Source organism: Alosa sapidissima, chromosome 5 (assembly GCF_018492685.1).
Source record: "Alosa sapidissima isolate fAloSap1 chromosome 5, fAloSap1.pri, whole genome shotgun sequence".
NCBI lineage: Eukaryota > Metazoa > Chordata > Actinopteri > Clupeiformes > Clupeidae > Alosa > Alosa sapidissima.
Window position 1 is genome coordinate 21,241,259 of NC_055961.1, and position 18,611 is coordinate 21,259,869.

An 18,611-nucleotide genomic window follows, 5' to 3' on the forward strand; every position below is an offset into this window, starting at 1 on the left:
TGTGTTCGGGTAGGTACACTGCCTCACCTCTGAAACGGAAAAGAGCTGCTATGCTACAGGAATTCAGAAATCTCTTTATACAGACGGCTAGGTGCATTCCCTCTACATTATATCAGATTAATGTTCATACTTTGTTGCAAAAGATGTACAGTATATTTAGTTTGTTTATTATTGGGCTTCTCAACTGTAGGGGGGCCCTGAGAGCAAATCTTTTTTAGTGCTGCTTTAATTAAAGTATGTGTGCTACATGTCTGTATCCATTGCATCCTCTGTTTCCTGACCTCTAGAGGCCATCGGGCCCTCAAGCCCCTTATAAAGTCTAAAAGGAAAATGAAGGATCACCGCACAGTGTTAATCTATTGACGACTGCACCTCACCAGCACCTGGAAGGCTGTGCACAGGAACTTTATCCCCTTATAAAGTCTGTTTCTGTGGTCAGAGATATTCACACCAGCGGCCTGCAGGAGGTCATTTTGTAGGGCTCTGGCAGGGCTCCTACTGTTCCTCCTTGCACAAAGGAGCAGATACTGGTCCTGCTGCTGGGTTAAAGACCTTCTACCACACTGCCCAGCTCTCTTAAAGCAGGGTAAAGGATCTTCTACCACACTGCCCAGCTCTCTTAAAGCAGGTTAAAGACCTTCTACCACCCTGCCTAGTTCTCCTAGGTGCCTAGATGCCTAGTGCAACTGCTTGTCTCCTGGAATCTCCTCCATGCTCTTGAGACTGCGCTGGGAGACACAGCAATCCTTCTGGCAATGGAACGTATTGGTGTGCTATTCTGGATAAGTTGGACTACCTGAGCAACCTTTGTAGACTTAGTTATAGTAGAATTTGGAGCGAGTGCCTGCCTGCACCCTCCTGCATGACGTCAGCTGGACTCCACCAAGCACGTCTCTCGCCTCTACCCATACGTGGGAGTGTGTGTTGGTGAGAGTGTATGTGTGTCTGTGTGTGTGTGTGTGTGTGTGTGTGTAACTGTGTAAGAAAGACAGACAGGTGAACATGTGGGGGGATTTGGGAGTGTTTGTAGCCATGATTGTAATAGTTCATGCTTTTATTTCAGAGGATGACAAGAAAACAGAGAAACAAACAAAATAAACATCATAAAGACACATTATGACAGACATGGCATAGGACAGAGAAGGGTCACCATGTCCACAACAGCATAATAGTTTCACCATGGCAATCTGTCTTCCGATGAATACTTATGTGACAATAGAGATCTTTGCTGTGCAAAACAAAGATATTAGAACGCTATGCTCTAAGATCTTTGCCGTGCACAGTGCTGGGTAGATCTTTGCAGTGCAGTGCCAAGTTGTTGTGGAATTGAAGCAAGGTTGGTCTGAATCCTGAGAGACCAATTCTACAGTCAAAGGTTCTCCCAAAGGGAACTGCATGCAAGCATACTACCTATAGTTATACAGACACTCAAAACTCATTTTTTAAATCAACATTTTTAATCCCTAGTTTTCAAAATGTTTTATTTGCCAGGAACATGTCTCTTATTTTATATTTCTCATATCAGAACAGGCGTACAACTGCCATGGATACCGTAGCTGAAACGCCCCCCCGTGGGGGAAAATGTTCGATTTATTTAGCGATTTAGCCCATTGACTCCCATTGTGTGCTGTTAGCATGTTTTCTCCCAACGTGGGGGCAGTAACCTTTCTGCCAACTGTATCTACATGTATAGTGGCGGTGAAATAGTCCATCCATGTTGTGCAGTGCACACACACACACACACACATAAATTCACATGCATATAAACACCCTCTTCACACACACACAAGGTGCACAAGAGCCACATTATGCTGGCGTACTGTGTTGATATTGGCTGTGTTTAGATTGCTGTCAAGTGGTGCAGTGTGTACAGGACAATGAGTGTGTGAACACACACCAATTCTGAGATTATGGTGTTCATGCTTTATTTCCTTTGGAACGAAACTACTGTCCTCAGTCTATTTTGATGTATTGCTTGTTCCATCTTGATGTGCTGGTTGTGTGCTTTGGCATAAGAAACAGTACACAGGGAATAGTGTGATGTGCTCCAAGCAATGTGTTTCTTGTCATATTTACCTGATCATTTCCAAAAGGTTTGATTGGGATCAGTTTTTTTTGTTTATTGTATTTATTTGTCAGTGGTTTTGTACAGTATGTATCTACTGTACATGACTGCAAGCCCAGGTGCCTTGGGCAGCACTCAAGCAAACACCACCAAAATGTGTGGACCGCCAAAACGCTTAAGGATCTTTTTTTCTCCCAGGATACGAAATTATGTGTGCGGAATTATGTACATCAAATGTTTTATTTTACTGGTTGTCATTCTTTACTGCAGTTGATGTGGTTTTGTTTTCTTTCGTTTCTTTGAAGTTGTTTTTGTATTTTTAATGAACCTCCACTCTTATGGTCTTTTTAGCTTTATCCTTGTCAGTTTGAAAGTTACAAGTACAAGTGAAACACGAATCCTGGTTACAGTATTCCTGAAAGCCCTCCCAGGGTGCATTATTTTTCAGATTTCCCCTGCCTTTGAGCTGTGTCTGTTTGCTTGCGCGCTTTATGGCCTGCTTTGTTGCATGGACCACCCATACTTCAGACACAGACCTGAGAGAGGGAGGGAGAGAGAGAAAGAGCGTGTGTATGTGCTACGTGCATGTATGAGTCTACTTAGCCTTCAGATGTAATTTCTTTCTAAGCGGGTCATATAGCTCAGTGGTTTTGACCATGTCCTGACCAGTGTTCGAATTATACCATGAGCTTCGGGGGGTACCGCTATTTCGACTGGTGACGTCACTCTCCATTTTATATAGGCTTACACACATGATTTCACACTTGTGGTTCACAGTCAATTTTCCTTCGAAATATAGGTCATATGACCGTGGCTGGCTGGCTGGCCGACAAGTTAAAAGAAACTAGTCATACTAGCAAGCACAATTTACTTTACACGTTATGCGAAAGGATGAAATTGGGTAAACACTGCTTCAAGGTTCGCCCGTGCGTAAAATTACACGCCACAGTCAAATATTTTTTGGTATAGCAGTGCAATACAAACATGGAAATGCATACAGAGCAATAGCACGGAAATGGCAAACATGCAACTTAAATTTAAGACCCAGAATTGTTTACAGATGGGCCTCAGAAAGTCTCCCGTTTAATAGTCAAGTTCACCTAGCCTAATACAAGGCCAGCCTTTGGTTCATTTGATCCGTTTTTCTTGGATAGCCTAAGCCTGCAAAACATCAAGAAAATAAAAAAATTCAAACAAACTGCAGGTAACGTTGCAATTATGGATGTATGGGCATTTGCGTAAAAAAGGTTGAGAACCACTAATCTACATGCGAAATTCCCTGAATAGCCTATTAGTGCAAATTCCCTCTTGTTAAGACATTACGAATGAAATTGCACAAAAAGATAAATCGCCTGATTTAACCTCTCCCCGTGTCAGTATATCTATGGAACTCCTCCTATGGCGTGTGATTGTAGGCTTGATTTTTAAGCTAAGCAGCAGCGATGGTCGTGGCAGCTGAGTAGAAGGCAGATCTTGCTACTCAATGTTTTTCTAAGGTTGGCTATCACTATGTTACAAAGGCAGTGAAATATTAGACAAATGTATGGCCAGTTGGCCACCGCTTGTTAACCCATTTTTTGCTTTTGCAGCCTACACTGTGCATTTGTTTTAATTCATCAGTATTATATCATAGCAAACAATACAGTCTGGATGAACCAGAGAAATGGTACAGCCCAATGGGAGTGGGGGTTTGAAAATCGTATTTCCTTAGATTATATCCTGAATTGTTGGTATGTGATGGTAATACTGCATTTAATTACATGCAATATTGGATAACATTAAATTTTACATTTTTTCAGTACCCCCCAAACTTTTATTTTCATCACTTTTGAGGGGGTCCAAGTCTCATCTAGGGGGGTCAGACACCCCCAATACCCCCCGTAATTCGAACCATGTTCTTGGTCATTCAGCAGGATATGAATCAGCGAGAGAAAAAGGAGTCAGTGCTGAATCAACACATTCCTTTTGATGTCTCGTATTTTACTTACTTTACAGTATTTTGTTTCTGCAGTGCTGTGCACATGGTATTGGGCATCTACAGTATGAGACAGGTAGATAAAAAGAATCTTTTATTACAAAAATAGCCCAATCAATGACATTTTTGCCTCTGGAAAAATGCTCCAGAACTAGTATAACATGAGACTGTGTAGAACAGCTGTAGCCCTGTGTGTGTGTGTGTGTGTGTGTGTGTGTGTGTGAGAGAGTGTGTATGTGCGGGTGTGTGTCCAGTTTGTGTTCTTCATATACATTACCTCTAGGTTCTCCGTGACAGCTGTTGTCATAACCACCACAGGCGTATTTTCCAGTGTGCCATAATGTTCTTGTGAGAACAACCACAAGTAGCGTGTTCCATCCACTGCCTTCGCTCAATCCTCTGGACAACCGCGCATTTCATTTACTCCCACACACTGTACATGATTTCCTAGTCTTAGCTAGGAAAGTAGTCTCTCTCTCTCTCATGTAAATATATTTATTCCATTTTGTTTCATATTTGGAAGAGATGCCGTTTGCCTACACTATATGGCTGAGTGCATTCAAATGTGTTGTGTATATAACTGTTTTTTTTTATGAAACTGATTGATTGCACTCCATCAAACCCTTCTATGTGTACATATTCTCTGTATAAAATACTAGGAGGTTCTTTAAAAAAGTTTCAATTTGAAAGCAAAAAAAATGAGACTAAAATGGTCTTTTCCACATCTCTAGAAGACCTTTGTCATTATTGTGTTTAGTTTTGTATATCACACTGTAGCAGCTAATAATGTAATGACAGTCACTAACACAATCATTTTAATATAATAAAGCAAATAATGTAATAACTTGCCTATACTGTAATTATTGGCTGGTTAATACGTTATTCGCTGGGTTAAAAAAAACTTTGAAAATCTAATAACTGCAGCTAATTACTGGTATGTAATAACATACTGATATCACTTTGTTTAAAACATTCAGAGAATCCAGAGAAATCTTTGCAAACAACAGAAAGAGCTGAAAAACAAATTGGATGGCCGTGGTCTTTTGGACTTCAGATGGCACTGCATCAAAACCAGACCTGTTTCCAGACCTGTCATTGTATGGGCTCAGGAAAACCTCTGATAACCATTGTACAGTTTGATACTCAGTTCAAAAACTGCAGCCAAAATTGTAACAGCCAAAATTGTATTGAGACATGATACAGAAAATACCACCGTCTTATCTGTGCCTGAGCTTGTTTAAAATGGACTGAGGTAACATGGAAAAAGGTAATGTGGTTAGACCAATCAAAATTTGCCATTCTTTTTGGAAATCATGGACTCATCTGACCTAGAAGAGGGCCTACCCAAGCATCCAACGTTTCCAACATGTTTTTCAACATCTATGACTGTGTGGAGGTGCATTAGTGCCTACAACATGGGCATCTTGTATATCTGGCAAGGCACAATAAATTCTGAATGATGTATACAGGTTTTGAGCAACATATACTGCTATCCAATGCTTTTTTTCCAGGGAAGACCTTGAATATTTCAGGAAAACAATGCCAAAATGAATTCTGCACATATTTAAACAGTATTTCTCCATTAGTAGAGGTCCTGGGTAAGATTTGTATGCACTTCATTTAGCGGAGAATATCTCAACTGTTATAGACTAATATGACCCCATTGAAGAACGTGGGATGTGTGCCAAAATCTGACGAAAGTCCTGAAAATGACCACCAGATGACACTATTATCACACTACAGGGGAATGGGACTTTTTTCCCCTTTATAGATATCCCCATACATTTCTACCAGATTAATCTTCATATTAAGAGAAATACTTTTTGTATTACACTTTGCCTAAAAAATAAATGTTCACAGTGACCATAATTATAAGGTCTTAGAAGAGTGTAAGCATTCTGATTTTGATATAAAGAAAATGGCTAAAAAACAGTCAACCTATTACATACAACTAAAAACTTAAAAGCTTACATTTCCTGTTCTAAATATTGCGGTCATCACGCCATCACCTCCAACTTTTTTTTTCTCCAACAAAAGTTTATTTGGCAGCCATAGTGATCTAAGGTCATAGCAGAGCACATGGCTGTAAAGCAAGATGACTTGTGAGATCACGAAAAGGATCTAAGGAAATCTACTCTTTATTCTCTGTGTTGGCATGTCTTCTTACGTGTCATTACCATGAGTTGTAGTTTTGTGTATTTAAATAATTATAATGAATTTGTTTTTATATTTAATTTGATGTGTATTGTAGCTAGCTAGCTGCTAGTGTTTTTTTTAGTTTTTTTGCAAAATGGGGAAAATGTCATCACCAGATTGTCTCAGGCAAGTTGGTGAAGTTACAATGTCTTCATGTCATGAAGTTATTCCTCACAAAGAACAGATAAGTTGGTACATACCAATTACTCATATTTGAAACCTTATTTTACAAAATTCCAAAAGATCTGGAGAAAGTGAGAGAACAACTTATGGATCTACATCACTGACACTGTCATCAGGTGACACAGATGTGTTTGTGTACATAACAATTGTTCTGGCTCACCCGCAACTCAGGAGTGAAAAGATCAATATTACCACTTCATGATATCTGCATAACGCTGGGAGACGAGCTCACACAGTGTCTCCCAGCACTACATGTGCTGACTGGGTGCGATACAAGCAGCAAAATATCAACCAAACTTGCAGCTCTGAACACTGTCCACAACTCTTTTCTGATTCTCAATGTCAGCTGTCCACAGCTAACGGAGTGCAACACAAATGGCAGAAACATTCTTGGTCAAATGTCTCAAACCATCAACGGACATGGAGACATTTGACGACCTGCACATTGCTGCGTTCGATAGTAATGCCCTTAAGATGGACTTTGAGAGGGCCGCTTGCACCTCAACTAATGCAAGAAAACAAATATAGAGAGCCTATTCAACAGCAGCTTTGGGTCCAAACACCCTTTACAGTACAGACACCACCTTGATCTTAAATGCAGATGCTTATGGTTTTGTAAGAAAGGGCAGTTTATTAGTCCCTGAGATTGTAATCTCAAAACCTGAAGGTTTACCAGATCCCTGCTCGTGTGGCAAGTGTACACAAGAATGGGTGTCCCTGTCGGGTTGCTGGTATCCGTTGTTGCAAGTACTGCAAATGCAAGGGAGGCTGTAGTTGTAAGAATCCTATCACTGAATGAGGTCTCATCATCATCCCCATACCTGGACTCTGTTGTGAAAGTTTTACCTTGCAACACAGGGAATAAACCTGTTGTTTTGTATTTTTCACTTTAACGTTCCAATGATGATCGCAAGGTTGGATATAAACTTAGTTTTTGCCCCCAGGACAACATTGGGCAGCCATGGCCTACTGGTTAGCGCTTCGGACTTGTAACCGGAGGGTTGCCGGTTCAAACCCCCAGCGCCGCTGTTGTTGCAGGCAGCTCACTGCGCCGGGATTAGTGTGTGCTTCACTTCACAGTGTGTCACTGTGTGTTGAGTGTGTTTCCCTCACGGGATCAAAAGAGTATATATACTTATACTTACTTGTACCATTGCAGAATGAAAATCAATATTTTACAGATATGAAGTTATAATAATACAAATTATCATAGGAAATCATCAAAATCATTGTTATGTACTACTTAAAAGCTCCATAAATCTCCCCAAACATTCTCCGGTACTTTCCTTTCAATACAGCACAACACACAATTAAAAATATCAAACCAGAATTCGAACACATACACTACATGGTCATTGTAAGCATTGTGATCTCTTCATAAAATCTATACCTTCAAAAATCGTCCCCTTAGAATTATAGGGTTCTATCTACGTTCTGAGTAGTTCTGAGATATTGAGCTTCAAAGTTCATAGAATTCCATAAAGTTATACTGATAAGTGGAACAAAACTCTTCAGATATAATGTCCAAAAATGCATACAACTACAAGAAACACCTCACCTCATCTTCTTATGGTGTCACAGAATAAGAATATGTCAATAACTCAATTTTGAACTTTATAATTCTGAGGGGACGAAATGTATATACGCATATTTAATGACATATTGCCTCATTTGCATATTTTATTTTATTTTTTAGGCAAAGTGTAATACAAAAAGTATTTCTCTTAATATGAAGATTAATCTGGTAGAAATGTATGGGGATATCTATAAAGGGAAAAAAAGTCCCATTCACCTGTAGTGTGATAATAGTGTCATCTTTTGTGGTTATTTTTAGGACTTTCGTCCCGGGTAGGGATTTTGGCACACATCCCACGTTGTTCAATGGGATCATATTAGTCTATAACAGTTGAGATATTCTCCGCTAAATGAAGTGCATACAAATCTTACCCAGGACCTAGACTACATAGATGAAGAAGAGTCCAGGTGCAAAAATGGCATGTCTGCAGTCCAGATTTGTCAAATTAGGTGTATAATGGAATGAAAAACATGGCTAAGAATACCCCATACTGTTGAGCAACTGAAATCATATATCGGGAAGTAATGGGACAACATTTAATTCTCCAAACTCTAGCAACTGGTCTCCTCATTTCCCAAACATTTACAGAATTTTGTTAAATGAAGAGGTGAAGCAGCACAGTGGTAAACATGCTCCCGTCATAACTTTTTTTGAAACATGTTGCTGGCATGAAATTTAAAATTAACATATACTTTCCATGAAATTGACATGTTGTCATTTTGCTGCTAAATATGGGTTTACAAGACCCACAAGACATTCTGTTTTTATTTGCATTTTACACAACAACCCAACTTTTTCTGTTTTGGAGTTGTAGCTTCATTGTCTTAAGACATTAAATCGTAGATTTGGAGAGGTATAACCATTTTATATCTAGGAGAGAGGTATAACCATCACTATGCCTTAAAACTTAGTTGGCTCCACCCACTTCCATTGAAATAGGCTAACAGTGGTATGTGTTGGACTGTGTTATTGCATGCACAGAGAACAAAATGGTATGAACTAATTTATTTAACTCTAGGATTGAAGGCAAAAGAGCTAATTTCCCAAAAGGCAGCGTACAGTTAGCCTGGCGGGCCATCCTATATCATTGAAATGTATAGTCTGGAATCGAACCATTCACCTCGCTTAATCCAAGGGGCGGGCAGAGAATTGTCTTTCAAACTGCCTAGGCATGCAATAGGCCAGCGCTACGACCATATCCGTATCCGGTCGGCAAAACGGCAAATACATCCTTCTTCGAAAGTAATGACTTAAGTGCATTGTGTTGCTCAACTTCCAAAGAAAAGCACAAGTCCAACTCCTCCAAAGTTGACGCCAACGCCGATTCAAACAACCGCTCTTCGTTCGCCATAGCCACCTTTCTTGTTGTTCACAGTCGCAGGACTGTCGTTATCCTGTTAAGCCCGCCTTAAGACTCTCTAACAAAATAGAGCGCTGTGATTGGATGAAGTCCACGGCGTCAGCCAATAGAAATCCCTATGGTTTAATACTAGACGTACAGGCTGAGCAAATTAATTTGCCGCCGCTAGGGTGCGTCTAGATTTCTAGGCTAGGAAAAAACAACAACAATGTGAAAATTCAACAGGGGGTTGATTAACGTCAGAGATCGTCTAATTTAGTGTTGCACGGTGCACCGATACTACAAAAGTGTAGCACTAGGGTGCGTCTACATTTCTAGGCTAGCGTACAGTATGTTTATGAGAGACTTGATAGACACTAGCACCCATTGGTTTTAGCCTCCTTGCTAGCATACCAGCCTCTAGGGGGCAAATTAGAAGGATTGAGCCCAGGAGAAGTGCAGGGTTTAGTCACACAGTCAAAACTTCATGCATAGCCTAAATGCATCACAGTTTTTGACTCATTGTTTAAAGATAGTGTCAGAATTGATGGCTACTTCCTAAATCCAACATGCCTGTCATTTTAATTATGCATGATTTTCACATCATGTATTTCATTTCTGGCCTTAGCCGCTATACTAATAAAGGCTGATCATCATCATTATTATCGGCAAAAATAGCAAGCAGGGGCGCAGGAGATATTTTCATAGTGAGGGGGACCATATTGTGAGCAAAAACCCAGACAGTGAAATCAGACTTCCAGATATCGGACCACACCATGACCATCATAACATTTTAAACTTGCAGGGTTCCCACAGTTATGGAAAACCTGGAAAAGTCTTTACTTGTCGGCATTATATTGAAGTGGGTCCCCCACGCCCCTTTCTTTCTGGTAGTTGAAATCCCCAAATGTCATACTTGCCCCCACATCACATCCAGTAGCAACACATGGCCAGAGGGTGCCTTCCAGCAGCTGCAGAACTGCTTTGAGGACCAACTGGGGGTCTTTGAACATCAGGACCTGGAGGTGTTCACAGACGGTGTTCTGTGCCACATTAAGAACTGCATAGACACTGTCACAGAGGACAAACGCATCCGGGTCTACCACAACCAGAAGCCCTGGATGACACGGTGGGTCCAGCAGCTGCTAAAAGAGAGGAACACCGCCTGGAGCTCCGGCAACAAAGACTTCTACAGCACAGCCCGAGCCAACCTGATAAGGGGCATCGGAGCGGCCAAGTCAGACTACAGGAGGAGGATAGAGGACCACCTGAGCAATAACAACAGCAGGTGGCAGGGAGTTCAGCATCTGACCAACAGGACCAACCTCAGAGCTGCTGAAGGTGACCCTGTGCTGGCAGAGGAGCTGAACATCATCTTTGCCCGCTTCCAGGTCACAGCACCAGAGACGGCACCACTACACCACACGGCCCACAGCAGTGTAAACCTCACAATTGAAGAGTCTGCCTACAGAGATGAGGTGGAGCGCCTGTCAACATGGTGCAGGGCCAACAACCTGCTCCTCAACACCTCAAAGACCAAAGAACTCATCATAGACTAGAGAAGAAAGAAAACAGAGATCCCACCGTTAATCATCAGCGGGTACTGTGTGGAGAGGATGGCAGACTTCTGCCTCCAGGGAGTCCACATCGAGTAGAGCCTATCATGGAGCGTGAACACCTCTGAGCTGCTGGAAAAGGCCCAGCAGAGTGTAGGCCTACTTCCTGAGAATACTCAGGAGGAATAACAACACACAAAGACTGCTGATGTCCTTTTACCGTGCCTCCATTGAGAGCATTAGCCTTGCTAACGTCAGACCTCATCTCATTGAGATGGGGTCTGGGAACTAGACATTCATTTTCTCGTATTTGAAACGTGTTTTACGAATGCCCAGAGCCGTTGATTGGGTGCTACGAATGTCTATCAAATGCGTCTGTACATAGCTCATAATGGCTTCGGTGTGTCGTCATCGTCTTGCTGCCCTCCCTTCGTTGAGGTGAAAACGAATCCATAGAATCCAGGCTGCTGCAGCGTGAATAAAATCGCGCGCGTAAGACAGCATGGGAAAACACAGGCTATGAGAGCATACTAACATACTGTACTGCATGTGTGTATGGTACACCAGCTCATGGATGGATTATAAACTTTCGGGCCCCTGGGCCCAGATGTCTTAAGGGCCTCACACTAATTGTCGCACATGTGGGAGGGGGGTTTGGGGGTCCTCCCTCAGAACATTTTTAATTTGTTTGATGTGATTTCCTGTATTCTGGTGCATTTTGGGGATGGCCAATACTTTAATTCAATCAGATTCATAGCCTACATCCTGATTTGTTGATATTGAGGCAATGATTCCATGCAAAGGCTTGGGCTGAAGCCCGGTAGGCAGTAATCCATCCCTGACTCAAACAACTGTTGTAAAATGTATCATTGCAATGACAAAGTATGAATGTCTGTAGTCAATCGCAATGACTGTGTTCATACTGTTTTTTTATACAATGACTGGGTGTCTATGTCTAGGTGTATGACTGTGTTTATGTATGCTGCTAATGCTGTTATAGCCGTTTCTATTTATTCTTTTTTAAGTAACACTAGCACTTCAATTATATTTTCATAGACTCATGAATGATGCACTTTAAATTTCGTTGTACCTGTGACAATGACAATGAACAGCTATTCTATTCTTCTATTCTTTGATCAACGTGGGCAGTAGTTCGAGGAGGATACCCTTTTATAGAGTTAGGCTATGCCTTCTTCCTTGAGATTTTTTTTTATGGTATTTTGCAGACGCTTATGTCCAAAGGTTACAGCGATTCATTTTGTCATCACGTGTGTCGTACTGATTTTTTGATGCGCCACATCATATTTAAGCGAAATATCTTTTGGATGGAAAAGGGGTTTCAGCGAGTTTGACCAAAGTGTGATGGCACAGAAAGACTACACACTTCTTGGGGAATCCTTGCTCTCATACAAGGGGGCAGTTTTCGCCTTGCAACACTTTGAAAATGGCATACCTGAGGCACTTGAGTACTTGGACAGTTTGAAGAGTTTTCACATAAGAGACGGTGACATCTTCATAATGACATTTCCCAAATCGGGTAAGGCTGTTTTTGTCGCTTTTTTTTTTTTGGTGTCTCAAAAAGGACTAATACAAAACAAATCAGAAATACCCACGCAACATGTATGCCTTTTAACCTGACATATGAGTTCCTATCTAAAAGTTGAACAATAATAACAAAAAATAATAAAAACATCACAAATCAGTTACAAAATTGCCCTAGCAATCATAATGTAGTGGAAAATTTGTATTGCATAATTTTTGTGTCTGTATTTAACATTACCCCATAATCAACATGTCAGGTACAATTTGGATGCAGTACATTGTCTCCATTCTCCATGAGAATGACCATCCTGACCTGTTGGAGAAGCCTACACATTTTCGTGTGCCCTGGCTGGAGTACCTCCGACCGGCTCATAAAATTGACACAAGGGAGTCTCCCAGATTGTTCTGCTCCCATCTGCCACAGCACATGGTTCCCCTGGATCTACAGAGCAACAGAGCCAAAGTAGGTGCAACATTGTAAGCTCCGAAAGTAAGGAGGAAATAAAGATGGCTTTGGTTGCCACTGAGCCTTATTGAAAGTAAAAAAAGCCAATAGAAAACATCTACCTTATAATATCTGACATGGAATATGAAAAGCAAAAAATAAATTGAGTTGTGTATGTGTATGTTTCCACACTAGATTATTTATGTTACGAGGAACCCTAAAGATATTCTGGTGTCATACTTTCACTTCTCACAAGTGCTTAACACTTTGGAGACTGCCGACAACCTTGATGAAATGCTGGAAAACTTTCTGAGTGGTAAAAGTAAGGGGAGAAAACCTACATGTATTCAGACACTAGCATAATATTATAAACTTTTGAATGATTATTGTGAAAATGTTTGAGGTGTTAATTTGTGTTTTCCTTCAGTCTTAGGGGGAAACTGGTTTGATCATATAGAAGGTTGGTTTAACAACAAAGACAAATATGATATCCTGTTTGTGAGCTACGAGGAAATGAAAATGGTAAGCAAAAGTCTAAGAGGGTCATGTCAGGTCAAAACCCAAACATAGTCTTCCATCTCAGGCACTTGTTCACTGCAAGAACTCCAAACTGCAGTATGTGCCAACAGGTGGTCTTATGTGGCTTATATTAAGGCATTTGATACTGTTGATCACAATCTCTTATTGCAAAGGCTGTGTACTTTGGGCTTTAGTGACTCTGTATTGGCCTGGTTTGTTGACTATTTAGTAGAACACAGTGTGTCTCCTTAGAGGATTGTCACTCTGTATACCTGGTAGTAAAGACTGGTGTCCCACAAGGGTCAATCTTAGGTCCTATTTTGTTTTCTCTGTATATAAATAACATAGGTATGGGTTTAGACCCGGCCAAGGTACACCTTTATGCAGATGATACAATCCTTTATGCTATTGCTCCCTCAATACAAGAGGCAATGGATACCCTACAGACTGCATTTAATTTACTACAAATGTCTTTAGTCAAGTTAAAACTGGTATTAAATGCCAAAAATACTAAATATACGACTTTCACACGGGTACGGTCACATTCTGACCGCACAATACTGTCACTGGATGGCATTCATATAGAAAGGGTAACCTCATATAAATACCTTGGCATCTGGCTTGATGACAAGTTATTTTTTGATGTTCATATAGATAATCTTTTAAAAAAATTGAGGCCTAAGTTAGGTTTTTATTTCCGTTTAAAGAATTGCTTTCCTTTTACTGCAAGAAAAACATTGGTCCAAAGTACCTTTTTATTAGTGTTAGATTATGGTGACTTACTATATGCATGCCTCTCTAGGCCTCCTAAAGAAACTGGATGTGGTCTATCACTCTGCCTTGTGGTTTGTAATAGGAGCACCTTCTAGAACACATTACTGCATGTTACTGTATATGAAAAGGTTCAATGGACTTCATTGCATCCATATTTTAATCTTTATAGCAAAGGCCTTAATGGGCAAACTTCCCAGTTATATTTGTAGTCTTTTGTCATTTTGCCCTTCTACATACAACACCCGTTACACAAACAAGCTCCTCCTACAGTCTCCAACTCAACACACAACTTAGACTCCTTACCCTCCTTTAAATGTCTTCAAAAGTATTTTAAAGCTGGCTTACACTGAGCAGTGTCACTGCTTCTAGTGTTCTATTTTATTCAAATATATTTTAGCTCTCCCTAGTCTTTGTTGTCTCTGACTCTGTGTCCTCTGTGTTAGTGTGCTGTTGATGTCTTTGCTCTGTACCCATGTCGTATTTTCTTTGTCTTTCAAATAATTGCTGCAATCTTGACCAGGACTCCCTGGCAGAAGAGACATTGTGTCTCAATGGGACCTTCCTGGTAAAATAAAGGTTAAAAAAACAAAACAAAAGGTGTGAGGGAAGCTTGAAGTCTAATAAAAAAGCACTGTATTTCCTTAAAAATACATCTTTCTGTCTCTTTTCCTCTCTCTCACCAACTAGGATTTGAGATCGGTGGTCATGAAGATCAGCAAGTTTGTTGGAAAGATTTTGTCTGATGTGGACATTGACAAGGTCATGGACAGGGTCACTTTTAAGAACATGAAGAATGATGTAAAAGCAAACTATCACAATTCCGTTCAAGGGAACGTGTTGGATTCAAGCAAAGGCAGCTTTATGCGGAAAGGCAAGATGACAAGATCTAATGAATCTCTCTCCTACTCAGAGCCTCTGAAGACGTAGGAGACCTCACACATTGTTCTTCCTCTTTTGAGCACAGGGACCGTTGGGGACTGGAAGAACTTTCTGACGGTGGCGCAGAGCGAGCGCTTTGACCAGGTCTACAAGGAGAGAATGCAGAATCTTCCGGTCAAGGTCATCTGGGACCATGGAGCTGCATGAGTGAATGTTTCAGCATAAAGACATAAATACATTTGGCATTCTCTCTCTCTCTCTCTCACACACACACAAATCATTATGTACACTCATACACAAAAATAATCCCGTACACAAATGTGTTGAAAACAGCACAACTTGCATTGTTTTTAACACATCTCTTTGTCCAGATAACAACAACAGTTTGTGTTGTTTCCTTTTTTTATTTGTTACACAATATGTGTTGAAAATAACACAACTTGCGTTGAAAACAACACAACCTACGTTGTTTTCTAACACATCTTTGTGCCCAGATAGGGACAACATATTTGCTTTAAGAGGGTATGCATATGCAGGTTGAAGAGCAGTGCAAGTTTAATTTTATCTGTTGTAGTTCATCACATTCCTGTATGGATGACCTTGTCATGTCTTCCCATCTTTAAGATGCCCCCCCCCCCCCCCCGCTCAATATCCAGCAAATGTTCACTGATTAAAGATTAATTATGTATGTGTAATGAGACATGAAACAAAATATGAATATGATACTAAACTGATTTTTGAGGAGAGCTACTTGGTTTGTGCATATTTTCCCTTGCAATGTTTTCATCAATCATCCAATCAAGCTTGTGTAAAATTCCAGAATCGAATTGAAACTGGCTCTTAAATTCCAATTCAATTCTTGAATTTCACTTGCATTTTAATTGAGGTAGCAAACAGGAAGCAGAATTGCAATTCGAATTGTGCACAACCCTGGTTCCAATATGATAATACATAATTTACCACTTTATAACATGAATGTAATATGAAAATTGTTAAGAACTGATCCGCTTACTACTTCTATAATAAAAACAAAAACTGATTGAAGCCTATTTTTTGAAGAGTAAGTAAGTAGAACAGAACCAGGTCAAACCCTCTCGGCCTCTGACAGGTCAATAATCTGTCAATACCCGTGGCACATATTATATGAACATTGGAATGTCACATTAAGAATATACATGCACATGTGTGACATTTACAAAACCTAAATCAGCTAACATCTAATTGGTGATTTCTAGAATGTGTTTTTAGAACATCTCAAACGGTCTCTGCTCGAGCTCCTGCCTTCTGTTACGGGCAGCACTCGATCAGTCTCTGTGCCCAAAAATAGAAGTGAATGTTTGCAGACAGGCTCTGCTTGGGGCACCCTGACTGTGTGCCCACAGGATGCCCGAGTGCCACACAACGAGGCTCTCCCTGGCTGCTGTGGGCCTTGACACACTCACACATCGATCACTAGCACTGCGGCAGGCCGGGTGAACGGGTGAGTGAGAAAGCCTGATTGGGTGTTTGTCTGGACCGGGGGGTTGATGAATGGGAAGTGGGCCGCGGGGAGATCTGACATGATGCCGCTGGCATGCCAGGAATGTCCCCCGGCCACAGAGCACGGCTGTCCTCGGCCACGCACTGGAAGAATCGTCTCCTTGTTTCCATGCGGAAGAACACTGTGTGGTGTCACAATCGCACTGGTAAACACCTCCTCAAAACACACAGGAGTACTGTAGGTGCGCACACACACACACACACACATCTTTTTATAGCACAGGGGAGCAGTGAATCCTACAAGAGAGTCCTTGAGTGATGGAGGCTTGAACAATGCTGCTGTCTGCCACACAGGCTTCCTCTCTCATCTCACTGAGCACACACACACACACACATTCTCTCTCTCTCACACACACACTCTCTTTCTCTCACACACACTCACAGCCTAGACAGCACTGTCAGCAAAACCCTCAAAAGAAGAAGCCCTGCACAGGGAGGTAGGAAGAGTTACAGAGGGAGGAGGTGGAGAGAGCAAGATGATGCGAGTAAGAGAGTAAGGCATGGGAGACCAAAACCAAAAAACCTACCTATGGAGACGAGGGGTAGATGGGATTCTCAGAGTAAAAAATAATGTAAATAGTGATAGACTAGAGGCATATTATAAGGTTAAGGGACATTTTGTGTGAGACATATGACAACATTTGAAAAAATACAATGTCCGCAACACTGCTATTGACTCCCAATTATTTATTGCAACGTTTCGACCCTGCTGGGTCTTCTTCAGGCAAAAAAAAAAAAGCAGGGTCGAAACGTTGCAATAAATAATTGGGAGTCAATAACAGTGTTGCGGACATTATATTTTTTCAAATGAGTATAGTTTTCTTTTGTCCTGCACCTGCCAGAAGGTGGGATGTGCACACAACTGTTTGCTGAACATATGACAACATCCCATAGCCTGGGGAAAGATTCTGGAATGCAGCTAGAATTCTTTTTCCCCCTTTCATTTCTGTCCTTCAGTTCATCCCTCCATAATCAAGTTCAGCATTCTGGTTTGATCATCTCAGCGTGAATCACAAAAGCTCCTCCTAATTAGCCACTGGTGTGTTTCAGATATGGCCACAAGGGGTCAGCAGAGTTGAGTGGTTCAGAAGAGAACACATCACTAACCCCAAAGGCTCAGGGTAAACACAGTTACAGAGAACTAGCCATCATACAAACCTTCATCAATCACTACGTTTGATTTGAAATGTCAGAACACAGAACACACTCTTTCTCCTGCCGTCACTAAGAAACCCTTTTCCTCCATGTAATGGGCTTTTAAATACAATAGGAATATATATTCATGCTTGTTTAAAACAAAATCTGGCAACTTGTGGTAAACTGGGAAGTGCAAGGGGGTGGGGGTAACCACAATTTCAGCAGTTCCTTTGGAAACTTGTGATAAACAACATTCCTCTCTAAAGTCAAATACAAACGCTCCATTCTCATACGCGTGGCCTGGTCATTGTCCAAGGTTCGGGTCTGGAGTCCTACCATCCTAGGGGTAGGTTCTGCCTATAGGGCAAGAAGGGGAAGTGATACGTCAGCAGCTGCAAAGTGCTCTGGACTGCGACCAAGAACAACAATAACAAACCATGTTTCATTTCCACAGGGGTGCTGTAGGATTCTTTTAAACAAGTCCTCCGGAAAAGTCGCCGGCGCTTGTTTTAAGACGGACAGCAGCAGGGGCTGAAAGTGAAGGCCGGGGTGGGGGGGCAGAGTGCCCCAACGGTCCAGTCGCAGAGGGGGCGTTAAAGTCAATTACACACTGTATTTACAGTGATGATCACAGGAGGAACACGCTGTTTGACATAGCACTACATTAATAATGACGAGTCTTAAAACTAGTGCTCCCTCCATGTGCACTGTGAAGGGACTGCACAGAAACGGCAGCCTTGAAAGCACCTATGATGGTCAGTTGTACAAGAAGGTGATGAATAGAGTTGATTTATTTTGACTTTTTGCTGTATGCCAAATGGAAACAAGGACTATTTAAAGTTAAAGTGATGAGTGTGGTCTGGAAATTTGGGAATCAAATTTAGAA

At 41.2% G+C, this 18,611-nt stretch overlaps 1 protein-coding gene across 1 annotated transcript; it reads left to right on the top strand.

The window, feature by feature from the left end:
• Positions 1-12,142: 12,142 nt before the first annotated feature.
• LOC121709270 (amine sulfotransferase-like) lies at positions 12,143-15,344 on the top strand. Its single transcript, XM_042092509.1, has 6 exons — positions 12,143-12,427; positions 12,690-12,895; positions 13,073-13,199; positions 13,305-13,399; positions 14,858-15,041; positions 15,135-15,344. The coding sequence occupies exons 1-6, from the start codon at positions 12,253-12,255 to the stop codon at positions 15,254-15,256; spliced, it is 909 nt and encodes a 302-aa protein (XP_041948443.1). The 5' UTR covers positions 12,143-12,252; the 3' UTR covers positions 15,257-15,344.
• The last annotated feature ends 3,267 nt before the right edge of the window (positions 15,345-18,611 follow it).

Coding starts and splice junctions, on each gene's coding strand:
- LOC121709270 (XM_042092509.1), top strand. CDS start 12,253: ATGGCACAGAAAGACTACACACTTCTTGGGGAATCCTTGCTCTCATAC. Junction 13,400..14,857: donor GCTACGAGGAAATGAAAATG/GTAAGCAAAAGT, acceptor CTCACCAACTAG/GATTTGAGATCGGTGGTCAT. Junction 15,042..15,134: donor AGGCAGCTTTATGCGGAAAG/GCAAGATGACAA, acceptor TTTTGAGCACAG/GGACCGTTGGGGACTGGAAG.